At 45.4% G+C, this 26,691-nt stretch overlaps 1 protein-coding gene across 5 annotated transcripts in view; it reads right to left on the bottom strand.

Annotated features, from left to right (window-relative positions):
- The window catches only part of TRANK1 (tetratricopeptide repeat and ankyrin repeat containing 1), an 82,173-nt gene that overhangs the window by 24,241 nt on the left and 31,241 nt on the right, over positions 1-26,691 (bottom strand). For 4 of the 5 annotated variants that reach the window (XM_061196485.1, XM_061196486.1, XM_061196483.1 and 1 more), the window contains 8 exons: positions 25,826-25,957; positions 23,704-23,874; positions 17,709-17,870; positions 16,913-17,167; positions 15,174-15,350; positions 11,648-14,533; positions 4,958-5,157; positions 4,537-4,674 (listed from right to left, as the gene is read on the bottom strand). In XM_061196485.1, the coding sequence (XP_061052468.1) occupies positions 4,537-4,674; positions 4,958-5,157; positions 11,648-14,533; positions 15,174-15,350; positions 16,913-17,167; positions 17,709-17,870; positions 23,704-23,874; positions 25,826-25,957 (4,121 nt within the window). The remainder of the gene's footprint in view (positions 1-4,536; positions 4,675-4,957; positions 5,158-11,647; positions 14,534-15,173; positions 15,351-16,912; positions 17,168-17,708; positions 17,871-23,703; positions 23,875-25,825; positions 25,958-26,691) is intronic. The other variant, XM_061196488.1, reaches the window with a different exon arrangement.

The raw sequence follows: 26,691 nt of genomic DNA, 5'->3' as shown, positions 1-26,691 counted from the left end.
AAGTGTAAATAATTTGAAACATTTTCACTGAAAATATGAATGCTAGGAAATGTAAGAATAAAAAATTAAAATTATTTTCTTATGATTTAAAAAAAAAGACACGTGACAAAATTTCCTAACCAAGTGATCCAATCAAGGATGGAGCTCGGGAATTCCTTGGCAGTCCAGTGGTTAGGACTCTGCACTTCCACTGCAGAGGGCCCAGGTTCAATCCCTGGTTGAGGAACTAAGATCCCGCAAGCTACAGGCGCACCCCCCCCCCCAAAAAAAAGGATGGAGTGAAATTCAGGAGCCATGGGGTACACTGTGCAAGGTGGACTCTGAGGTCAGATGGAACAAATTAAATCCCAATTTGTCCACTTATTATGTGACCTTGAACAAATGCCTCTTCTAGGTCTCATTTTCCTGTTCTGTAAAATGTGGATGACAGAACTAACCACATTTGTTGGAAAAATAAAAGGAGGTAATCAATGTCAAGTGTCTCTACAATGCTTGATAAAGAGTTGACATTTTAGCCATTTTCCCCTTTACCCAAATCAAACCACAAAACCACGGTGACTTGTAGACCAGGGTCTGTAAATTTTTTTGCTAAAGGGTCAGATGATAAATATTTTTGGCTTTGTGGGCTATATGGTCTCTATTGCAACTACTCTACTCCGCTATTGTAGAGCAAAAGCAGCTCTAGTCAACAGTAAATGAATGGGCAAGTGTGATGCAATGAAACGTTATCTTTTGACACTAAAATTGAATTTAATACAACTTTCGCATGCCACAGGATATGATTTTCCTTTTGATTTTTTTAACCATTTAAAAATGTAAAAACCATTCTTAGCTCACAGGCAGTGAGCTGGGTTTGGTCCCTGGGCCATGGTTTGCAGACCCTGGGGAGGCAAATGTGACCAGATTATACACAGTATTTAGAGTGAAGAATTCCCATGAAATTTCAGATTTCATACTTTATTGTGTGTCTTGGGGGAGTAGGTAGTCAATTCTCCTATCCTTCAGTTTTTTATAAAATGGCGCTACTTGCCACCTATGTATCTTTTCAAGGATGATGGAAAGGTGGAGTGGATACAGTTCATTACCTCTCTTCAGTTCCTCTATAATGTAAACTCTATAAACATTAGGTTAGGGACTTCCCTGGTGGCTCAGTGGTTAAGAATCCGCCTGCCAATGCAGGGGACACAGGTTCGAGCCCTGGTCCGGGAAGATCCCACATGCTGCAGAGCAACTAAGCCCGTGCACCACAACTACAGAGCCTGCGCTCTAGAGCCGGTGAGCCGCAACTACTGAGCCCACGTGCCACAACTACTGAAGCCCACACGCCTAGAGCCCGTGCTCCGCAACAAAGACAAGCCACCGCAATGAGAAGCCCACGCACCACAACGAAGAGTAGCAACCGCTCTCCGCAACTACAGAAAGCCCGCATGCAGCAACGAAGACCCAAACGCAGCCAAAAATAAATAATAAAATAAAATTAATTAATTAAATAAAAAAAACATTAGGTTAAATGCTTTAAACACTATCTATTAAATAAGAGTGGTTATGCTACTAACCAATTAGGGAATTAATCACTAGGTTCTGAGAAGAGATGTGAGTCATGTAATCAATTTTAGTAGTTGGAAGTTAAAAAAAAAAAATCTTCAGGACACATCTGTGACTATCTTTTCATCTTTGTAAAGCTGTTTACCCAACTTAATTGTTTGCCAAAGAAAGCAGGCAAGAGACACACATGCTAACAACTGAGGAGGTCCGGCAGACAGCAAGAGGTGCAGGCTGCCTGAACTTGGAAGGGCCAGTGAAGCACCTGTTATCTTAAAACTGCTCGGAGGAGGCGCAGAAGCTGCTTGTATGGCACACGACTAACCTGTCTCCATGAATAAAACACATTTCACTCTCAAGACAGAGCCTCCTAGGAACGAGCACGTGTGTTTATGGCAAGAATACAGGCCTGCAGCACTCCCGGCAATAAAAGGAAGCAGCATTTAGAAGTCTTCCAGCTTCTTCTCTGGGGATTAATAATTATGAAGGAAAAGGGCTTAGACTCTACCAGCAAGGCTTCTTTTGTGGGGCCTGTTCTCTAGGTTAGTTCAGCAACCCTTAAAAGTAGTGGTTTTGAAAGTCTCTCCTGTCCTGGTCACACATGAGTGTGAAGGAAGGGACTCCCCACTGGGGCAGAGTGTCAATGGCAAGCACCCCTCCAAGTCCCCACAGGAGGAGAGTTTGGGGGTGACCAGAGAATGACTGCCCCTCCCCCAAATGAGGCAAAATCCTACAAGAGAAGGCCTTGACATAACCATTCCTCGGTTCCTTCCTCATCTCAGAAGATGACCCTGGTGTCCATGTGGTTGAACAGGTAACAGTGAATCCTCTGAAGAGAAAAATCACAAGCCAGGGCAACAAGAAGCCCCCTACGCACACATACACACACACACACACACACACACACACAGCACCTGCCAGACACATAAACGGGGGTCGAAGAGGAGGCCAGGGATGGAGAGAGGAGTCCTCCACAGTCTCCCGTGTCAAACAGCAAGTACTGTTCAGCAGCCTTCACCCATCACCCCAAAAGAAACCCCACGTGAGCAGCCAGACAACAGACGCATGGGGACTTATGTGACCTCTGTTTTTCCTCTCCTTTGATTGTAGCATCTCCTCTCATTTTCTGACTGGTGCCTTTTGGTCCTGTGGTTGTAAATGATAAACTGAGGGTGTGCTTTGTGCTGGGGAATGCACGATTCCATTCCCTGGTAATTGGGAAGCATCACATCAGAAGTCTTTTTAGAATTCTCATTCTGTGTACAGGATGAAGTGGATGTTACCACAAGACTTAATTTGTGATTGTTTTAATTTCATGCAACTCACTGATCCATTGGTGGGAGCTTAGGGTCAAGGGATCCAGGATTGTGCCATTCCAGGGTCAAGGTGAGAGAGAATTAAGTAGATTTTTCTTTCACAAACAGAGTTGACCACAAGTTACCGATCCATAAGTCCAGAGCTCCTGGAGCCTCTTACTAGCACAAGCATACAACTGGCACTTAATAAAGGACACGAACAACGAAGTGTTACCCTTTCCTCTTTTAGGAGAGCCTCGGTCCAACCATGACCAATGGATATATTATGAGAAAAAAAAATTAGTCCTCGGAGATTAAAAATGGTTCCAGGATTAATGAGAGTGCATCTGATTTTATCAGAAAAGTCAATAGAAAAGGAGTGCACTTAAGGTACGGTAAGGATATATTCATTGTGGAAGGTTCTGGAAGCCGATTTGCATGCAGGGTATTAAAAGGAAGGGAGTACAGTGGAAAGATCTTGAGATTTGGAACTCAAAGCATCTGAGTTCATCTCCGAGCTCTGCCACCTACATTACAACTACAGGCAACTTATGTAACTTCCATGACCCTCAGTCTTACGAGTAGAATGAGGGTAATAAAAATACACACAACGTCAGAGGGTTGGTGGAGGATAAATTGAGACAATGCATTCAAAAAGCACTTTGTAAACTGTAAAACATCCATAGCAATATTAGTCATAGGTATTATCGAGGCAAATGTGACATTTAAAAAAAGACCAGAAAAAAAAAAACAAAACCGAAGGACTCCATTTAAAGGGTCAGTTCTGGGGCAGATTTTAAGGAGTCAAAGCTAACGGTGCTCCTGACTTGGGTATGAAAACAGCCCTTTCAAGCATCCACTGCGCGCAGCGGGAAGTCTGCAAAGGGGACCAGGGTACAGCCAGCTAAGTCCCCAAAGGAGACCCCACAGCATGGTCAGCAGCCAACCTGAGCCTCCACCGAAGACGGTCGTGAACAGATGGCAGTGGCTATGAAACTGAGGACAATGGCCTTGAGCTGGCGGCTCTACCTATAATGTACCGAGGTCGGGAAGAAAAACCATCACAAGGACTCAGGAGCCAAGTCAAAACAATGGGCTGGCACAGAGGTCACTGGGGGTCAGTCCGGGGACTCTTTTGCTGCCATTGTGGGTAAGGGTGGCAAGCAGTGGTGGCAAAGCCATGCCCGGAGGGAGCTCAGGCAGGATGGCTGTTCTCGTCCCCTGCATTACCTGATCCTGTGGGCAGGAACTAAGGCTCATGTGTCTTCCCGCAGTTGTCTCCCTATGAATGACCTTGCCCGGTTCTGTCCTCATAGGGTGGACACTGCTATCCTTGCCTTCATTTGTAAGGCTCTCCTTAGACCTTGCTCCAACTTGAGGATCCTTGGGAGTCAAGGATAACAGTAGCTAGTAAAAACCGGAAGCTGCGCTTGGGTACCAGGCATTCAGAAAAGATGAATACAAGAAAACAGGGAAGGGCAAGGCACGGGGAGAGCCACCCCACAACACACCGTGAAACAACCCACAGACATTGTCAAAAGCCGCATCCAAACACAAAACCCCACACCAAATGGATGGTGCTCCAAAAGAGAAACGGTCACCTGTGACAAACTCTCATCTACTCAGCTCCAAAATGCTGATACATACACAGCTCATACACACACATGCGCTGTGAGAAAAAGAATTCAGTATGACATACCTCAGAATCAGTGAAAAAGTTGTAAAGGAGGACGTCATCAAATTCTAGGCCTTTGGCTTCGTAAACTGTTAGCACAAGCGCTAATCCCAGCTCTTCTGGAATTTTCTCCTTTGCCATTTCATGGGCTACAAGGATTACCTAGGAAACAAAGGGGGATAGAAGAGAAAAACCTTCACATTGTACAAAGAGAAATCTAGTAAAGCTGAGTCTATTTCTGTGGGAGGCAAGTAATGTCTTTGAAGAGGAGTGGCCGTCGTGGTGGGAATATTAATAACACTTAGTCACTCACCCATCTCTGAAACTTCCTCGTTCTGGGACAGGGGCTACTGAATTCTACCTTGTGGAAGAACTCAGCTTCTCAAACCTTTTTTCAACTGCAAACTGCCTTTTATTTTAAAACATACAATCTCAAGAAACTCACCTGGTGGGCTCCAAATTCAATGGGTTGGGTTTTTCTTTTGTTGCCTCGAAGCAATATTGCCAAGTCACTTACACTACAGGACTCCAGGACAATTGGTCTGGGACCATCAAAGAGGCCAGAATCCCTTGGAAGGCGATCAAAAGATTCCGGGAAATAGAACTGAAGTAAATCTACCACTCCAGATGCCAGATTGAGGATTCCTGGGATAAAACAAGTCAGATACTGTACAACACGCCAACATGGCTGGGTTTTTTGATTTGTTTGTTTTGTTTTGTTTTTGGCCACGCCGCACAGCTCGCGGGATCTCAGGTCCCTGACCAGGGACTGAACCCAGGCCACGGCAATGAAAGCCTGGAATCCTAACCAACTAGGCTGCCAGGGAACTCCCGTGCATTTTGTTTTCTTATTTTGGTTTTGCTTTTCTCCTGAGAAGCAGTACTGGTCCTGAGAGTACATACAATTGCAGCCAGTTTCCAGATCCTGTTAGATTATCACTTTGGCTCCGAGCTGTATTACTCCGGGTACCGCGGACAAAGGCAGAGATGTGTTTGCTGTCCTAAGAAGGTTTTGTAAATCTCATTCCTGGACTATATTCATGTGAGAGAAAATGACCTCATGAAGAAGAGTCAAGGCAGAAATGTAACTAAACACTTAGAGCTGTTAGAATGCTAATACAGGGGCTAATATACACAGTTAAAAAATAAGAACTATCCTGTCCCCTGTCGTTGGTACTTAGAGCACTGGAGACATTACATGGTAAGAGCTGGATGTTAGGTGGGGCAGCAACCTCGGCTTCCACTGCCGTTTTCCACCAGGTTTATACCCAGCGGAGACAGGAGTATACTAAGAATAACTGTCAGAGCTGGAAAAAGGATTTTCCAATGAGCTTCCTCCTTGGGTCCCATTTTTGTCTAAGCGCTTAAGTAACACTGACAGTGATGTCGACTAAACGAGAGGCACCTTCATAAAGATTAACCTGTTTAATTCTCACAACAGCCCGGTGAGACAGACCAGACAACCCCACTTTTACAAACAGGGACTCCAAGGTCTGAGAAGTTAGTAAACACCTCCAAAAGAAGCTGGACTGAATACAGATCATCCTGGGTCTCCCACTATTCTTAGGGGCCATGTGCCCTTTGCCCAACATCAGCTAGAATTCTATGAAATGGGCATATGTGTACCCATTGCTATTACCAAATAGTAAAGAGAAATTTTACTATCCAATGCTATTATTATTAACACTATGCAATATAAAGAAATCAAGAATACAAGTGGAAACTGTTGAATTTAAGCAGATCAGCTGCAACTGTGGTTCAGAGATGTACATTAATGAGAGAATCAGAAAAAAGCATGGAAGTGTTCATTTCAGTGAAAAACTGGAATCCACTTAAATGCCCTTCTAGGGAACTAGATAAAATTTTTTATACAAACATGCTCAAAGAATAAAAGATGGTTCAGCTATAAAAAGCAACGAAGTACTGACACATGCTACAATATGGAAGAACCTTGAAAACATTGTGCTAAATGAAAGAAGGCAGACATAAAAGGTCACATATTGTGTGATTCCATTTATATGAAATGTCCAGAATAGGCAAATCCACAGGGACAGAAAGTAGATTGGTAGTTCACAGGGGTGAGGAGGGGATAGGGGTGAGGAGGGGATAAGGGTGACTGCTAACGGTTATGGGGTTTCTTTTGAGGGTGATAAAAATGTTCTGGAATTAGGTAGTGGTAATGGTTGCACAACCTTATGAATATATTAAAAAACCACTAAACTGCACATTTTAAACAGGTGAATGTTATGCTATGTGAATCTCAATTTAAAAAAGAATAAAAGATGGGGGAAATATTCACTAAATATTCACTAAATTATGATTGATTAAACAATGTTAATCAATCATAACACTGATTATGTAAATATACATAATCAATCAATAAATGTGTGTGATAAATGCATATTTGTATATGGCCAGAAAAGAGATCAGAAGGAAAGGAAACAAAATATGAGTAGTGAGTAGCCTTACAGGGGGCTTGCATTTTTTTTTTAACGTTTTATGTGTTTTCTAAAGTCTCTCAAATCTAATACATATTATTGGGGCTTTTTCTGGTTCTATACACAGAAACATTTACACACAGTCTTCCTTCTATCCTGACAGGAGGTGGAAAATGGAGTTTATGTAGTGATCATCTGGGTGGGTTGCTTACTACATAAAAAAACAAAACAAAACAAAAAAACTGCTCACAGGACAATTCCCTTTGCCATACTCAAGGCTGCTGCCCCAGACCAGTGGTGCTGAACCCACGTACACATCAGAATAAGGGGTTCATTCAACTACTCATGCCAGGTCCCCTCTACAGAGTCCGACAACAAAAAAAGGGGGTGCCATCTGGAGCTACCCCCTGGGGACAGAGAAATGTGAATGTCTTGGTCAACAAGCCCCCACACAGTGCCAGGTAGGGGAGGAGCTCAATATATGTTTCCTGAATGGATTAAGTCTCGTATTTCCTGTTAAGAGCATAAACTTCTTTGTGCCAGTTTTTCCTGCACAGCACAAGTAGAAAGTCATGGAAGAGCAAGAAGCTGAGCGGCTCGGACCCAGGCAGACCCTGTAATTGACGGGCAACATCAGGAAGACTGTGAGAGCCCTGGAAAGCTGGGCTGAGCTGTGTGGTGTATGCTACTCTCTGGGAGGCCACCTGACTTCTAATTGTTTTCTGAATCCTTGGCTAAACAAATCAGAATGTTAATCTACTTTTACATTGTAAGGGTGTTAAGAGTACCAATGTGTGTGTGTATGTGTATGTACGTGTGTGTGGTCTGTGTGTGTTTTCTCTTTTCACCAAACCATAGCCTAACTGAAATGCATCCAGAAAAAGAGAATCTATCAAAAACCTACAATAAGCACCGGACTTAAATGGTGAAATGTTAAAAAAATATTCACATTAATTTCAGGAATATCACACAGATGGCTGTTACTGTTTCTGTTTAAGGTCCTAACCAATAAAATATGATACAAAAAAGAAATGACAAGTATAGAAGATCAAACCTGCCCTTACCTGCATAAAAATGTCAAAATCTAAATGGTAAATGTAGTAAGAGTGTTCAGCAAGATTGTGAGATACCAGATCAATACACAAGAACCAACAGCATCCCTCTATACCAGCAAGACATGGCTAGAAAATTTAAAAAGAGAGAAAAGGTGCAGCCATGATAGTAACAAAAAGTATAAGGTTTCTGGGACAAATCTAACAGCTGTGTAAAATGTCTGGGGAAAATTATAAAATATTATTGAAGGCAGTAAAAAAAAATCTGAACAGAGAAATATGCCAAGGTCATGGTTCAGAAATCCCTACAATGTAAAGATGTGAATTCTTCCCAGAGAGTGAGAAATTCAATTCCAATCAAAATTACAAAGAGTCACTGGAGAAATTTGATAATACAGTAAATAAGACAGTGTGATAATAGTACAAGAACAGACAAATTAGACAAATCAAATAAAATAGTGAGCCCAGAAACGGACTCACAGATATTTGAGAAGGAAGAATTGCAAATGAGGGGAAAGGATGGACCATGAGGTAAATGGCATCAGCACAACTGTTTATCCCTATGGAAAAAAGGAAAATTAGATCACAGAAGCGTTATTTCAATAAAGACAATGTCACACCACACACACATTTTAAATTGAATTAATTACATTTACCTAAATTTTGACACCTACCTAAATATAAGGGGGACAATTTAAAACCATTAAAAGACTATATAGGAGGTTACCTTAACCTCAGGTCAGAAGAATTTAAGTAAGACCATCATCAGACCACAGATGACCAGTTTCAAGATGACGGTCAGAGCTGACTGTGCTGTTTCTGCAAGTAGCCTCCTCCCTCCCTCTATAAAAGCTCTTGCCCATTGATTGGCAGGGTGGGGGGAAGGGGAGTTGGCCTTTGGACGTGAATCTGACACCCCAGCCCCGGGTTGCTGGCCTCTGAAATAAAGCAAACTTTCCCTTCCACCAACCTTGCCTCTTTATTGGCTTTTGAGCAGCCAGCACCTGGACCCACTTGCGGTAAGTTTTTGACACCCAACGTGAGGCTGCGCTCTCGGGATATCTGGCTTCCAGGGTTTTCCTGAGAAGAGCTGCCGCCATGAAGCAGCACTGGGATGGCTGCGAGGAGCCCACTGCTCGTGGCTCACTGGATTCGGGAGGGGGATTTGGGGGGACGTTCTTAGCAGCTGCCCTAACCATTTGTTTCGGAGATCCTCCCTGTTTCTTCCCAGCTCGGCAGTGGCTGCCAACATATGCTTTTCCTTGGTGCAACGGAAACATGCATCTGGACGAGCTGACGAGCTCCAAGACTGAGTAAGGGCACCGGTGCGCACATGGCAAACTTTTCTTTTGAGCATGAGGTGCTATCTGGGCATTTTGCCAGTTGGTTCTGATGTGTGTCTGACGTTGAGGACCATTTGTGTTGGGAAGTGTTTGTTTGGGACTCCATATCGGTCATCCTCTCAGAGCATTCGTGACAGTTCTGTCTTCTGGTGTGTGAGTGTGTATTCCATTTGTGGGATTGGTATTCTTGTTGCTTTTTGTAAAATGGGAAATTCAGGTTCAATTTATTAAGAAAAATTTTGGCTATGAACCTATGACTAAGAAAAAGACGATTTTCTTTTTAACACTGTGGGCCAACAGTATTCTTCAGACTCCAGAGAAAATTGGTTAAGATGAAACTCTTTTGACACTCTAAACTGGTTCTTTTTTGCATATGCAGTTAGAGAAAGCTAGCTTGATAAAATACTGTTTTCAGAATTCTGACCCTGAGAGAACAAAAATATGCCTAGGAGAAAGCTTGAAATTAACTCTTATCATGTCCTTGAAATACAAACACAGCCCACTTTGCCTGAGACTTCAGCCTTGGGTTAATTAGCAGAACTACAAAAGATGTTTGGGTTCCTTAAACAGCATCTTGTACCGCATTAAAAAGAAATTGTGCTATGAGAAAAATATATGTTTTTAGAGGTTATGGAATATGTCATGTTCTTACGCTTGCCAATCAGAAAATGCTGATATAAACAAATAGCTCAATTACTTGTTTCTTGGTTTTGTTAAGGTCTTTTAAGTTAAAAACTGTAATATGTAAAAATGATAAGGGAAGCTTTTCAGTGTGTAAAGCAAGTACGATATGCGTTGTCAGCAAGAGAAGTATAAAAAATGAAAATATTTTTGTTGAGGGATAAAGGAAGAATAATTTTGTCTGGAAAGTGGATAACAAAGCGTGGTGCAGGCATGAACTAGACTACTAACAGCACTGAGAAATGCACGGACTGCAGCTACTTGGTATCAACATGCAGAAACCCCAAAGCATTATTATAAGCAAAATTACAAAGTTGCAGAAAGGTACGTCTGGTATGAGTCCATTAAACAAAGTTTTTAAACATGTAAAATAATACTCTCTATGTTGTTCATGGACACATGCAGGACATAGGAGGTGAATTGGTGAGCATTCTATAAACCACAAAGGAAGTATTCTCTGTGCCTCAGTCTCTTCCTTTGTAAAATGGGAATGATGTCTACCTTGTAGGGTTGTTGGGAGGATTAAAAACAGGTACCCATGGGGGTTCCCTAGTGGCCTAGTGGTTAGGATTCCGGGCTTTCACCTCTGTGGCCCAGGTTCAATCCCTGATTGGGGAACTAAGATTCCACAAGCTGCACAGCATGGTCAAAAAAAAAAAAAAAAAAAGCAGGTACCTATGTCAACTGCCTGGCATCGTGCCTGGCACAGGGAAGGGGCACACGTGAGGCACAAATTAAAAGCACCTGAGAGTGTATTATCTCCCACCACCTCCCGCCCCCCCCTCCATCTTTTCTTGCTTCTCTTCGGGAGAAAAGCTGCTTTCTTTCAGGATTAATGACTTGTAATTGACGTATTACTTTACATTTTAGAAGCAGGTGCTTCCAAAATGCTTTAACAAAAGTTCTCAAGCAGTTTAAATGTTCCCCTGAAATGTTTTCATGTCATGGCCAACACCTTAAGCTGTAATTACTTAGAGGTTCATTTCCATTCAACCACAGCTTAAATCATCAACCTAAGCATGAGTAGTGATGACGACTGAACTTAATGGTTACCAAAGTGGGAAGGAGGAGGGGATAAACTAGGCATTTGGGATTAACATATACACACTACTATATATAAAATAGATGACCAACAAGGACCTACTGTATAGCATAGGGAACTATACTCAACATCTTATAATAATCCATAAGGGAAAAGAATCTGACAAAGAATATATATATATAACTGAATCACTTTGCTGTACACCTGAAACTAACACAACATTGTAAATCAACTACACTTCAATAAAAAAAAAAAAAAGAGAAAAAAGGGGAATTCCCTGGCGGTCCAGTGGTTAGGACTCCGCGCTCTCACTGCGGACGGCTCGGGTTCAATCCCTGGTCAGGGAACTAAGATCCCACAAGCTGAGTGGCCAAAAAAAAAAAAAAAAAAAAAAAGGAAAAGAATGAGTAGTGGCAAAAATCATAAGATCTCTTGTTCATGTGGGTAGTTACTCACAAACTCCAAAATATTATCCTTAGCTACAAGAACCCAACAAAAGCTAGGCCACAGCTTCAAAAGCAGCCCAAGGTCAGTGACCAAGCACCTCCCCTGTAGGGAGAGCCCAAGGCCTGGACGTACCCGAGTGGGACCTGTAGTTCTGGTACAGCTGGTAGATCTTCTTGGGCTTGCGCACTGCATACTGCTTGTCCATGGTGTTCTTGCTGGCGTAGTGGAACAGAGAGCGCAGATCACTGAAGCGGAAGGCCACGCCCTTCATGATGCTCTGAGCCGTGTCCCCGGTGAGGAACATGGCGTTGGGGTCATTGATACATTTCATCAGCAGCGCCAGCTCCGCTTGGGTGAAGTCCTGGATCTCATCGCCATAGAGCTCATGGATGGACCATGGGAGCACCTTGAGCTTCGACAGCCTCTGGGACAGGTTGTATAGCACATCCTCTTCATCAAAGTACCCTTTCTGAGACCTGATCCGCTGATACAGGCAGAAGAGGCCATAGATCTCACTCCGGTCTTCCTTGAAATTGGGGGACCGCTTCCGCCCTAATTGCTTATATGCTTCTTCTGTGAGTCTCCCCTGGGGGCAGCTGAGGGCCTCAAAAGACCCCTTCAGAAAAGACTTTATTTCTTTCCAAATCAGGGCAGGGTTGTAGGAAGTCTTCCCTTTGATCATTTTGGGCCATATTTCATTGGCAAACACCTCAAATGTCACGTACACCCGGGGGTCACTGTCACATGGGCGTGTCTCCACAGTTTTTTCCTCCTCACCATAGTCGTCTGCCTCAGCCTCCTCCTCATCTTCTTGCCAGTTGGTGACGGTCAACTCTTCCTGCATGGACCATCCTACGATGGATCTTTTCAAGCTGCCATCTTCATTCCTCAGAAAAAATGGTTTGGGCAGAGAAGCATCAAGCAGGAGGAGCAGCTGCTTGGAAGTGACAAACAGAGGAAAGTTCTCATCCCGTAGGTCCTGGAGTTTGTGGACACTGGGTTCCAGTGGTTTGTAGTGACTGGTGGCCTTGGTAGACTTGGAAAGCTCAATGAAATTCCTCTGCACCTCCTGGCACAGGACGTGGTTCTTGGTCACGAAGATCTGATGTAAATGCTCCAGCTGGTGGCGCTGTTCTGGGGCGGGTCCTTCCACCCCTTGTTCGGGGTCCCCTGGCTCCCCACTGGCTCCCCCTGCACAGGCTTCACTCTCCTGCTCCTCTTCTAGGCTGTCCACTGTTTCCACCTCAGTGGATCCTTCCTCCTCCTCCTCCTCCTCCTCCTCCCCACCTGGACCCTCCTTTCCGGGTTCCAGTTCCAACCTTCGCTTCAGCCAGATCTGCCTGGCCAGCAGCGGGCTTCCCGCCTGCTCGGCTTTCTCCCAGTAACCGTGGAATTTCTTCCACAGCCTGTACAAGCAGCAAGTCGTCTTGCCGGTGCCGCTCCGCCCGATGAGGATGATGGGTTCCGGTGGCCTGGGGTTGAGGTCGATCACCGTGTACTCGAGCTCGCCCACCCGGAAGGGGTACTCCACCGTGGCCATCGTGTCGTTGAGGATGTTGTAGGCCATGCTGGTGCTGAAGCTGTGGAACTTCACAATGTTATACTCCGTCTCCACCGCGCTGGCAGGGGGGAAGTACTCAGGATCCACGTGCGCCCCGCCCTTCTCGGCCTCCGTGTCCTCCACGTAGCAGCGGGGTATCCGCTTTTGGATTTTCTTACTAGTGGACACCTGGTCCTTGTTGATACCCTTCAGCTTCTTGCGCAGGATGCAGGACAGGCCCCGGTTGTAGGCGCTGCAGATGGCCCTGATGGAGTCCGACAGTTTGCCGTGATCTACGATGATGTCCCAGATCCGGATGATTTCCGTGTAGACCTGCCTCGCCTTCTCGGTGGGGTGCGCGCTGCGCTCCGCAGCCATGATCTTCTCGGGGTTCTCGCTGCACCGCGGGGAGAAGTCAATGGTGAGCTCCCACAGCATCCGGGCCCCTTTGTCCAGCTTGGCCTCGAAGAGCTGGATGCTTCCTTTCAAGTTCTTCAGCCGCTTCCGCAGGCCCCTGGTCCATTCACCATTGCCGAGCTTCTGGATGGCGAGGATAAGTTTCTTCTTCATGACCTTGGTCATGACCTTGCTGGACAGCTTCTTCAGCATCTCCGAAGTGCACTCGATCTCCCACGTCATGTTCTCGAAGTCCGGGAGGCAGGCCTCCATCTCCGGCACATTCTGGTCGTCCTGGTCGTCGCTGCCCTCTGTCCCCCTGCGACCAGCAGGCACGAGCTGCACGGTCCCGAGGCCTGCCTGCGCATGTCCCTCCGCGGCCTCAAGGACTGCGGGGTTGTTCCCGCTGCAGTCAGAGCCCCCCGCCCCCGGGGCGCCCTGTAGCTCCTGTTTCTCTCCTACGGTGCCAGCTCCTGTCTCCAGAGGCTCAGAGTCCTGTGGACAGTCCTCCTGGAGGGACGGATCCAATTCCACCTGCTGAATCAAAGCCGTGATGTCCTGCACAAGGCGGTCTCTCCGCGAACAGGGCCTGGCAGCCCCAGGCTCTGGCCTCGTAGTCTGGGCATCCGGCAGGGTCTCCCAGCTTTCAGGAACCCCGGCTCCTCTGGGTGGGGCTCTTGCAGTGCCGCTGCAGGGCAGCGACTTGGAGGAGCCCTTGAGCTGAGCCATGTGAGCCGGGGCTGCGCAGCGCGGGGGTCTCCCCGGGCGGGCGGCAGCGTCCTGTCGGCCCCGGCGCCTGCTCTCCAGCAGGGCTTTGTTCCAGGCCAAGAGCAGTGCGTCGTTCTTCTTCACCCGGTGCCGGGCGTCTCTACCTTCCTTGTTCTTCAGGTTGAGGTTGATGTCAAATTTCACCAGCAGACCTATCAGCTTCCCCATGCGCTTCTGCATGCGCTTCTGGAAGAGGATGTGCATCAGCGTGTTACCACTGTTGTCCTGGATATTGGGGTTGAGGTAGTAAAACTCGGTGGGCTTGGACCAGAACAGATCCAGCAGGTGGCTGAGGAAGTTAAAACCGATGTCAGCTGAAAGACACAAAAATCCTGTGAGTGCTGAACGGCTTTTCTGGGGAGCAGAGACGCCAGCCAGGGGTCCTCAGAACACAGAACTTCCCCAAGGATTTGATAACCCAGTGGTTCTCAACTGGGGGCGATTTGCTCCCCAATGGACAGGTGGCCGTGTCTGGAAACATTTTTGATGGTCACAATTTAGGAGGTGCTACTGGCATCTAGTGGGTGGAGGCCAGGGATGCTGGTAAATATCCTACAGTACACAAGACAGCCCCCCCAGCAAAGGATTTATCCTGCCCAACTGTCAATAGTGCTAAGGTGGAGAAACCCAGAAATCACCGTAAATATTCCAGTAAGAGCCTTTATATCAGGACCCTTGAAATGGTGTAAATAAATGGAAAGTATTTGCAGCTATGGACAGCCGACTTTGGAACTTAAGAATCCTCCTCTATCAACCCACCCTGACCGTTCACCATGATGGTCACTCCTTCCCATCAAGCTATGGGTGAGGGGCCAGGAGATACAGGCCTGGCCAAGAAATGGGCCTTTTCCAGATGGTTAGTTTTCCCAGGAGGAAAGACCAAGGAGCACAGCATCCATTCTAACACCCAGCTTCCTCCTCAAGAAAAAGACTGCTTACAAAATAAAGGCCTACCTCCGATATCTAGAAAGATGTGGAGCGCGGCATGCAAAGGAGTGTCACCTTCCGTGAGAGAAATGCTACGGGGGTCCGCACCCTTGGTCAAGAGGAGGAAGGCCAGCTCGAAGTCCCCATGCTTCTGGCACACGGCAAGTGGCTGCTCCTGGCTGCCCTGGAGACCCTCGGGCGAGGCTGGGGGAGACAGAGAGAAGGGCCCGGTGAGCAGCATCCCTGAGCCAAGGTCAGCAGGGCCCACCTGAGGGGGGCGGGACCGATTCTGCCCTTTATCCCAAATCAAGAGGGGGTGCTGACCTGACTTCTGAGGACCTCCTGCCACGCCCCCTTTCTGGGAGGCAAGGGTTTCCCAGTGCCCTTGGAGGGAAAGCCTGCCCCCTTCAGGTGTCCTGTCCCTGGGCCTCACCTCCTCTGTCTCTCCAGCTCCCCCTCCCACCCCGCCACGGGACCACCATCAGCACTGGAGTAGGGATGGCGTGAACAACGGAACTCCCAGTGTTTGCCCAACACAGTCCTGGACATACACTCGGTGACCAGGACGTGAGCGTGCTTCCCACATCCTCTGCTTCTAGGAAGCTTCTTCCCGAGAATGCCCATCGGCCCTCATTTGCCATGTTCCCTGACACATCCCCACTGCCACATCACCTTCTTTTTAGCTCAGTCCACACCTCCCCTCTGCGCTGCAAGCTCCCTGACCTCCACCCCGAGGACTGCAGCCCTCCTGCATTGCCACCCACCGGCAGCCATATGTTCACCGTCCATCCTGGGGCCCTGGCACCTGACCCCGGGGAGGCCCTCAATAAGTGCTTGCTTCATCAGGAACAAAACAGGAATTCCATAACCGCCATCGTTTCTGGGCAAAGGTAGTAACACTCCACGCAAGGAATGGGTTTGAAGACATAAACCACAGGCGACCTTCCATCTATCTCCTGAAACCCATGGGTAGAGCCAACGCCTGAAGGCGTTGTAAGTCACTTTGAGAGTTGGGACCAATGTGGCATCACTCCTTCTGAAGGTCATTTCCCCTTAAATGGCAAGGCAGGCGGAAAACCACACAGCCAAGGCTCTCCGCCGAGAGTCTGCATCCATGAACTCATTGAATGTTCAAAACAGCTCCAAGAAAGGGGGACTAGTTTCATTCCCATTTTATAAATGAGGACACAGAGGCATAAATAGCATGCCCAAGGCCAGTTAGTAGTGGCCTTAGTGGGGGGTAGTGGGGAGCGTAAGGTTAGTGCTTCCAAATTCGTTTTAAAATAAAACCTGATCCAGCAAGACGTCTGCACACTCCAGACATACATCCAGCCAAGTCTGATTGTGCTGATTAAAACAGCAGATGTTTCCACCCACCCATTATTTGGCTGTTTCTTTAAAAAACAAGCATCACAAATCCCAATCCATGGATCAGAAAAGAATGTCACAGAGTTTGACAAGGACCCAGGTGGCATACTGAGTGCAGGGAAAAGTCCAGTCGGAGGCTGGGAGGAAATGACCGCTGTGGCTACACCAGGGCCCAGGCCCCCTCCACAGGCCTGAGGTTTCTTACACAAGAGAGAAAGGGAAGAATTCACAAAAATGCATCGACCCTATCACTGTTTCCAATGAGAAGATAGGGAGGAGGAAGAGAATGAGGCAGAATTTAAAGGAGTCTCTGAAATCAAGCGAAAAGCCCCATGAACTGCGGCACCTAGACTCCCCTGGGATGTCCCCCCGGTGCTGACTCAGCATCTGGGACTCACCTCCGTGGTCTATCAGGTGGCCCAGGAGCAGGGTCCTCCGCTGGTCCCAGGCGCTGAGGTGGGGGAGGATGGCACAGAGGTCGAGGTTCGAGAGGTCACAGTCTTTGATGAGACAGTCCCCGAACGGTGGCTTCCCGCTCACTTTGCGGGTCAGCAGCAGAAGCACTTCAGGCCATTTCTGTTTTTCCAGTAAAAGCTTGATGAAGGCGTTGGCACAGTCGTGGTCAATGTCATAGACCAGGTCAGGAGGGATTTCTTTCAAAAACAAGAACACACCACACTCCAGAAAAAGGTTCATGTGATTTCTGTCCCCAGCCAAAACCCAACACAGAGGGACATCATCACCCCAAGTTACGGATCAGTATTTTTAAGACGTGGGGAAACCATAAACAAGTACTTAGTTATTTGGGTCATGCTACTCAACCACATGTGAACCTCAGCGTCAGCACTGGTGTGTGAGCTTCTTGGGAAGGTTGGAAATACCCAAGGAGTGTAGAGTCCTAACCAATAGAAAAGAGAAACATCTGTGGTATTTTAAGTAAGGATAGTATATGCAAATTCCAGGAGGCTGCATGAAAAACTAATAACAGAGGTTGCCTCTGCGGATGAGATTTAGAGACTGAAGTTCAGGGGTGGATGATCGACTTTTCACTGAAGAATGTTCTGTGTTGTTTGAATGTTTTACATGTAGATCATGACATTTATTTTTTAATCAATGTTTAAACAGATAGTATAAAAGAGCTTTAAGGTGCGTAGAGCATCTTTGAACACTATTGAAGGTTGTGAGAAACCTTACCTTGCAGAGAAGAAAGGAGGCGCAAGAACCTCTGAACCACTTCTTGCTTCAGAAAGTTTTTCTGCAACAAGCGGCTTCCAGAATTCATGTACGTCACTAGCTGCTCAGAGGCCTTCCGGAAAATGTCACCCTCACTAGCTGGTCCCTCGCCATTGCTCAGTCCTGCAAAATACCCCCGGGTGCTGCTTGTGACTGCAGAGATCACAGCCGCGTAGATTGCAAGGATGATCACACCTCTCCACTCCTCTGTGGAGCCAGGAGACTTTGAAGTGCCTGTTCCCCTCCCCGACCCTGACTCTGGCCTGGCTTCATGACCTGCTGTGACCAGGAGAATGCAGCAGATTTGATTTTTGTGCCAGTTCTGAGCCTGGGCCTCAGGAGACCTTGTTTAGTTCTATTCAGGTCCAGGCTAGATAAGAAACATCATAAAACAAAGAGGAATCAGTTCAGTTGTCCAAACTGGGCCCCATAGATGTGAAAGAGCCCAGCTAAGATCAGCAAAAAGCAGACACTTGAAGGAGTTCTGTTAAGGCTATGAGAACTGCCCAGCCTCAATGGCTGAGCTGCAGGATCATGAGCTAAATAAGTGCTTGTTGCTCTAAGCCATTAAGTTTGAGGGCTGTTTGTTATGCAGCAATGGATAACTGATACAACAGTTCAGGGAAGTGATGGCAGGAGGGTGGCTTACTGCAGCAGCAACATCCAGCTACATGCCAGCCACCCATGCATCTAACTGGCAAGTGGAAAAAGCCAAGAGTAAGGAGTCACCTCTTTGGCCATAAGAGGGAAAACATTATCCCCTTGGTTCAATTTACTGAGAAAGTAGTCATGATTAGAAATCAACCACTGAAGAAAGGTTGAAAAAGGGCAAATGTTTTATTTGGTATCAGATTATACACTCAGAAAGCTCTCTTGGTTAAAATGGAATCCTACTGAACAGATAACTGGACATCTGTTTTCACACCCAATGAGATGGGCCTGGCCCACAGCATAAGTGTTATCATGTGGTGAACAGGTGAACGCATGTTCAATGTCATGTTCTAACAGAATAGGAACACTTTAAAGGAGATGGAAAAATAAAAGCATCCCATTATCAGCCACGTCTCCCACAGCAGACCCTGAGGCAAGGATTTGTGTGCAAGTAGTTTATGAAGGAAGAGACCAGTGAGGGTGGGGGGATCGGGTCAGGGTCGGGGAGGAACCAGGCAGGGTGTGAGCTCAGGCTGAGTCCCACGGGGTGGGGGTGGGGGGGTGCCTTGCCTGACCCCTGGGGGGATCTGGAGTGAGTCACACCTCAGAGCTGTGCCATCCAAGGCAAGGGAACCGGGCTTTCAGATTCTCACCTCTTTCTGCCACCGGCCACAGCCTGCCTTGGGAGGATGTAAATTCCCAGGCACTTCTGGTTTGAAGGAGCCTGAGCAAAACAGGCTCCATAAACCCATAGGCGGTTCTCCTTGAGAACGAGCCTTAGGTGCTGGCTTTGCAAAGTGAAGGCACACCAGGGAGCACACAACAATGGGAAAGGACCCAGGGGACCCAAGCAGAGTTCCGATGTCAGCTGCTTGCCTTCTGACACACACCTGGATCACCTTTCAACAGATCAGAGCACCAGAAACACACACACCCACACACACCCACCCCAACTTCTGGGGCAAATGCCCACTGCCCTCTAATCAAGAGACCTTCCGGTGCCAGATGGAAGCAAGAACTAACATTAACCCTAGCACTAACCTCCAGAGAAAAGGAAATGGAAAACCTTGGCAAAGGAAGACTATATCACCTCAGTGAGCTGCCTATTCTGAGGCAAAGAACATGAACTGTGTGGTGTTAACAATGATCGACTAGCACCCCTGGGTTCGGCATCCCACCTTCATCCTAGAATGCCTATGAAGACACAGAAAACAGTGAAAATTCACGAATCAGGAAAATAGGACGCTTGGTAAAGGAGGAACTTCCTTCACCACCAGGCAGATGGAAACCTGCCACTTGTCCCCCTGCCTCATGCCTCAGGGCATCATTCCTCCACAAGGGCAGTTAGTTTAGTACAAAAGTCACTTGAAACTGAACGGAAATATACCAAGCTTGACAAAAGAGACAATTAGATGCAGTTGTATAATAAACGCATGGTTGTGTGGTTCAGAATAATTAAGAAGATGGTCAGATCAGAGAAGGGTCCTGAAATCAGAAAAGAAACCAGAGAGTGATATATCAACAACATAAAAAAGCATAACAGGAAAGGTGCTGAAACACTGACAATGGTAGCCCTGGGTCAGCATCTCTGGGTAGGTACGGGTGATTTGTTTATTACTCTGAACTCGTCTGGTTTTGTTTTTTTTTCCTAAATTTTCTATAAGCTTAATAAGAGAGAAAAGAAACATCAGGATATAAAGCTGCTTATACATGATAATCACAGGTTTTTAAAAAAGATGACTACGTAAGTACTGAACAGCAACCAAAAGACTGGATAAAAATATGCCAAGGTGTAATTACAATAAATTTTTGTTTTTATATAAAATGAAATTTTTACAAATTTTCTACAATGATCATATTTAGTAGATATATACAAGCAGATTTGAAATTAAAAATTAAAACTACAAGAGATCTTCCAAAGCTGCAAGCGCTCAGAAGTGTTAGAAAATAGAAATAAATCATTTCAAAGAGATTTTGTTTTTGCATGAAATCTTCCTTTTGAGCTAAAAAAGGTGAAACTGGTACGTTTTATTACATATATTTTATCAATTGAAATTTATGTAACCATCTCATTTTTATAAAAGAAAATAAAAATGTGTAATTATAAATGCATGGAATAAGAGTAAATGACTAAATCACAACTGTACTAATTTTTTTAGGCAGGTGGGCTTATGCAGAATTAATATTTTCTTGTTTTCCGTTCCTATACTTTGTAAATTTTCTTTTTTAGAAAAGAATCTATTGCTTTATAATGAGGAAAAAGTATCATCAATACCACACATCTGCATTTACTGAAAACAGGGCATTGTGTGGTGCTGAGGGATTTGAGGATGACACACCATGGCCTCTGAGTCACAGGCTCCGTTTATGCGGGAAACAGACACACAGAGAAGGTCCGCGTCCTCTTAGTGCAGAGCTAGAGGCGCCTTCACAGAGCAGAAAGCAGCTGGCACCCAGGGGAGGACCCGAGAGAAAGGCTTCAGAGGCCAGGATTCGTTCTCACTCTGAAAGGCCATGCACTAGTGAATCAGAGAAAATCACAAACAACTGCGAGAAAAACAAAGACTCCAATCTTGTTGGTCCTGAGGACAGTCGAGCATCAGCTGCTGGAGAAGGTGGACATGCTGCCATCTAGTGGTGGCTGTGAGAGGCCGGGAAAGACAGGTAACCCTAACCCTGACCGCTCAGGTTCACACCCCCACCCAGCCCACTCCCCGTGGGCTCTGGCTTCCCCCAGCAGCTAGTGAGAAAGGCAGAATCAGCAGATATTTAAGATTCTATTATACCAGGACACTGAAAACAATCAAAACTTTAAAAACAAAAACAAAAGTGCATGACATGCTAATAAAGTCTACAGCATTCTAAGAATTAAGATTAGAATTAATGAACAATAAATTTGCAAGCACAGCAGCCATTTTCTACCATTCACTGGTGGTCCTTCTCTAAAAGTTTATTTTAAAACCTTGAAATTCATTGGCAGAGAAATCTGTTTGGTTAGTTTCAATTTCTCAAACAGTAGAAACCATCCTGAAACTGAGGTTACAGGTATAAGCTCTCAGGAGGCCTCTCATAACAATTTATTAATTACACCACCTCACAGAATTACAATTACAATTCCTTAAAAGAGAAGTCATTTAAAAACTAAACATGACATATCACAGCCTTAAAAGAACATCCCAGAAAAACAGGACTCTGCAAATACATTTATTCCCATGTTCTCACAGAAACAACAGGAGATATTTAAAATAAATGAATAAAAATTAAAACATAGATGGGGAAACAGGGGACAGTGTTAAGGAAAAGGAGCTTCAATCTCCCTCACATAAAACTTTCCTGACCCTGAAAATTGCCACGATCCCCAGCCTGGCAGGGGATCCCACTCTCCCCACCACACACACCCCATGTGTTGGCTACAACCTGCCGCCTACTCACCCATTCCAATGGGGAAGTGTTTCTGGAGAAACACATCCAAATAACTTCAATAAATGCGCACTAACCATCTATTAAGTATTAATAAGTCTAGTTGTTCATTCATAAATAGAAACCATCCAAAGATCAGAAGATAAAATAGGAAAAGCAATAGCACAAAAGAGAAGCAAGAAGAGGGATCAACTAAGCCCAAAAAACACATAAATAACTCACAGAAGAGAGGACAACGGTCTTTAAAAAAATTCTCACCATTCTTAAAGGCCATTCAAGAAGAAGTGTCAAATGTCAATCAAGCACAAGTTGTCACAGATAAGAAACAATCAGAGAACCAGAAAGAGTTCTTAGAAATGAAAACTGAGTTTCCAAATTAAAAAATACAATAAGCAAGCTGAATTATAAAAGGAAAAGCTAAAGTCCTAGTTAAAGATCTCGAAAGAAAAAAAGGAGATAGAAAACGTTAGGGAAAGTAGAGAGACATGTTATAAATTCAGGAAGCTCATCCACGTAAAAGTGGTGGCAAAGAAATGCTGGAAGGGAACAAAATGATAGAAAATAATTTCTCTGAGCTAAAAAAAGTTAGATTGAAAGAGGCCAGCAGGTGCCAGGCAAGAAGAATGAATAAGGACCCACATCTAGACACATCCCAGGGAAATTCCACAACTCTAATGACAGAAAATTCTAAAAGGGAAAATAAATGAAACTGAGATCACTTCTAATCAGTAACGGAGGCTAGAATACAAAGTTGTAAGGAACGAGGTTTTATAGAGTATTTCATAAATCTAAGAGACCCCAGATTGTCAGACACACCAGAAAACGCTGCCATTAAACTGTGACACGTCACTGATTGTGAAACACATTCCAGTTTCAAAGATGGCAAAATGTGGGGGGAAAGTGCAACTGAGGATCGATAAAATACAATGCCTATATGCAGACCAATTCTCAATCTAAGGATAAAGACATTTTCAAAAACACCATAAGTCTACTATGCATATCTCCTCCATGAAAAACTTACTGGAGTTGGTACTTAGCAGAGTAAGAGAAAAATCTAGACAGACAGCGTGAGCCACAAGAGCCACATATGAGCGCAAGAACCAAAAGAAGCATAATATATATGTGCTGGGGCTACAGTCTAAATTAAAGTCTAAACAAAGTCTAAAAATATATGTGTGTACATACATATATACACACACATATACAATAATGTGTATGTATATGTTTCATCAAGCCCGGATGCTTAAAGAGTATCACATTTAAAGAGCAAAGTTTTGGGGGCATTTGGTGATTCTTTTTTATGGGTCCAACTATGCTACTATTTGTAGAAATCATACTACCATGTAAATGTGATTTAATGGTTTTCAATGTTCAGAATCAATCTATAGATGAAGCACAGAAAACCCAGAGTTAAGGAATAGGATGCAAATGACACAAATAACTTTACTAGACAAAATTCAACAACAAGGGCTGACTTGTTGCACTTTACCTTATACAGCAGTTAGTCCATATATGCTGTCCCAAACTGACAGCTCAAAAAATAGAGCTATAAGTGTAGTTTTAATTGTTAGCTATGGTTGTTTCTGAAAAGTGGGCTTGATTTTTGTTATCTCATGTTCTGTCTGAAGTTTTTCTTTCTTACTGTGTGCATGCATGGAAAAAAAAAACACCCTTACTGCCCAAAGGTAGACTTGCCAAGTTTCCAGAAAGTGGTAGACACTCTCACAGTAAGAGTTGTCTCATTCTATCTTTCACAAACAGCAAACAAGTTTTCCAAAGATTGGGGGGGGGGGGTGCTCACTTCCATCTTCATGTACCAAGAAAAGATAAACTGATTTGTACCAGTTTTGCCCCCTCTAAAAAGTTAATTCCCTGGAAACTGTACCTGAGAGGTCCTTAGAACATGCTGCCAGCTTTTTCAAGTGACTGTTGATTTTCTCAATGGCTTTGAACCTCTTGCTCCTCTTCAGGACATCCACGGCAGACCGGGACTGTCCATCCAGCAGAGTGGGGTCTGCCCCAAAGCTCAGGAGCATCTGCACATCGTCTGCTTGTCCTAGAGCAGGCCAAAGTGAGAAGCGGGGGGGGGCGGTTTGTCATGGTTGCTTCTGTAAGGAGATGTCCCCATGAATGCACTTCCTCCCAGTTCCCGGCCTGAGCAGCCCGGGGCAAGGGGACCAGTGTCCCTCTGCTTATAGAAACTGAACTGCTGGCCTTGGGCAATTCAGCCAAGTCCCCAGAGCAAGGAGACCTGTGTGGAGTGGGAAGGACAATAGCTTTTAAGAGGTTCAGAAGTGCACTCCCCTCTACCTTTCTCCCCTCTCCTTGGCAACAAGCAAGGAGAGGGGGAATCTGGTTACTAGGCAACAGTTACAGCTGTAAGGATGACAGCAAGCTGTGACTTCAGATTTCTTTTTTCCCTAGAGAGGAAACAGAATATACTAACAGAAAAAAAGCCTGTCTGGAGACAAAAAAAGAAAGTGGCAATTGCTTTTGCATCAGGGTCTTCTTGTCACTGTTTCAACCCTTGCAGCCCCACCTCTGGCTGCCAGCTCCATTTGCTGCTTTGACATATCTATTTGCCAAGCATCAAGGTGTCTCTGTGATCACAGGTGCAACAGATTTCAGAATGTAACCGGTGTATCCCTGGAGGTACCAAGACTTATGTGAGCACAGAGGGTTAAAGGAATCGATGCCCAATTCCCAGCTTCCATACCCGTGCTTTCCTAAAGTTCACCACCTTAACAAAGCACCTCTACTCCAGGTATCGTCCTGCTGGTGATGCTCTCCTTCCCCATCTCCCCAGTCACAAATGCTTTCCTCCCATTTTACAAAAATAAGACAAAATTAAAAAGTCATACTTCTTACCCATCAAGTACCTCACTGTGATAGGCAGAATTCTTAGACAGGCCCTGAGATTCCCAACCCCTGGTGTACACACACCTTCTCCCAGTTATCCATTTAATACTAATCTAAACTCTGCTATGATGAGACTTTGCAAATGTATTTAAGGTCCCAAAGCAGTTGAACTTAAGATAGGGAGATTATCCTGGCCTGATCACATGAGCCCTAAAGGTCAAAGGTGTAGAGGTCAGAGACAGAAGAGGGCAGAGATTCAAAGTATGAGGAATCTGATGCGCAAGAAGTTTTCCCCTGCTGGCTTTGAAGACAGAGGAGGCCATAAGACAAAGAATGTGTGCGATCTGTAGAAGCTGACAGCCAGCAAGAAAACGGGACCTCTGTCCTACAACTACAAGGAACCGGATTCTGCCACAATCATGTGAGCTTGAAGGAAGGCCTGGAACTCCAGATGAGAATGCAGCCTCAGCCAATACCTTGATTACAGTCTCAAGAGACACTGAGCAGAAAACTCAGTCAGATCACGTCAGACTACTAACCTACAGAGTTAGAGTGTCATTTTAAGCCACTAAGTTTAGGGTGATTTGTTACATAGTATAGAGAACCCATGCAATTACCAAAGTATTGCCCCAAAGGAGGTGAAAGCTCCTGACCTCCAGAGTATCAACCTAAGGGAAAATTAAGTAGCTGCCAAGCCCCTTTTAAAAGGCACCATGACACATCCTTCTCTCACCTCCCTCCAAAATTATTCTTTTTAACAATTACTTATAGAAAATTTAATATATTTATGTTGCTTTGGTGATCTCTGTAGTAATAATAATTTTGTAATAATTAAATCCAGAAAAAAATTAATGCTTAGAGTCTTAAATCACAGAAAGTTTTTTAAAATTTAAAGCTACGTAAGTACTTTTGCTCAAGAAGAGTATCACTGGATAAGACTTTCAAGGATAAAATATATTAGAGTAAACTTCTTTCTGAAAAGCAAACTGAGAATATGATCCAAAAAAAAAAAGGAATGAATAATTTGATATTTTTGACTATTAAAGCCTGTCACGGGATGGCACGGGTAAAGCGGTCAGTTGTGTGGGTTCCCTACCGCCTGAAGTCACTCCACCCACAGCACAGCTCCGAGCGGAGCTGCCACTTACGCTTGGTGAGGTACCCTGGGGAGTGGGCGGCAACCACGTGCAGGACGGTACAGCCATCGTCGTCCTTCTGGTTGATGCGACCTCTCCACTCGGGCTTGTAGTCCATTAGCCACCTGAAAAGATGGTTTTCCCCTGAAGGAATGAGTTACTGATGTTATTTTCAACACACAGAAAAGCTGCAAAGCAAATCACTGTGCACCACACCTAGGGAACCCAAGGGGCATCCAACACACATTGTCACTTGCCACAAACAGGTGTGGAGACACAGAGTTTGTGCACTGAAAGGATGAGTCATATAAAGTTATTCATAGGAAACTTAAGTCAGATTCCCTAGAAGCAGAGCCTGAGACAGGGATTCTTGTACGTGTGATTTATTGACAGAGGGAGAAAGACGGGGAGGGAAGCAGGGCAGGGCAGGGGATGAAGGCAAGCAGAGATGTGGCCTCAGCTGAGTCGGCTTCAGCCTGATCCCACGGGGAGCTGTGGAGCAGGAACTACACTACAGTGCTGACCCACCTTGAGGCAGGGGCTCACCTTTTTTTTTTTTTTAAATTAATTAATTTGTTTATTTGTTTATTTATTTTTGGCTGTGTTGGGTCTTCGTTTCTGTGCCAGGGCTTTCTCTAGTTGCGGCAAGCGGGGGCCACTCTTCATCGCGGTGCGCGGGCCTCTCACTATCGCGGCCTCTCTTGTTGCGGAGCACAGGCTCCAGACGCGCAGGCTCAGCAATTGTGGCTCACGGGCCTAGTTGCTCCGCGGCATGTGGGATCTTCCCAGACCAGGGCTCAAACCCGTGTCCCCTGCATTGGCAGGCAGATTCTCAACCACTGCGCCACCAGAGAAGCCCGGGGGCTCACCTTTTGTAC

This window comes from Eubalaena glacialis, chromosome 7, assembly GCF_028564815.1.
Source record: "Eubalaena glacialis isolate mEubGla1 chromosome 7, mEubGla1.1.hap2.+ XY, whole genome shotgun sequence".
NCBI classification, from domain to species: Eukaryota; Metazoa; Chordata; class Mammalia; order Artiodactyla; family Balaenidae; genus Eubalaena; species Eubalaena glacialis.
The sequence above is the reverse complement of the archived record's forward strand: the minus strand, read 5'-3'. Positions and strand labels throughout refer to the sequence as shown.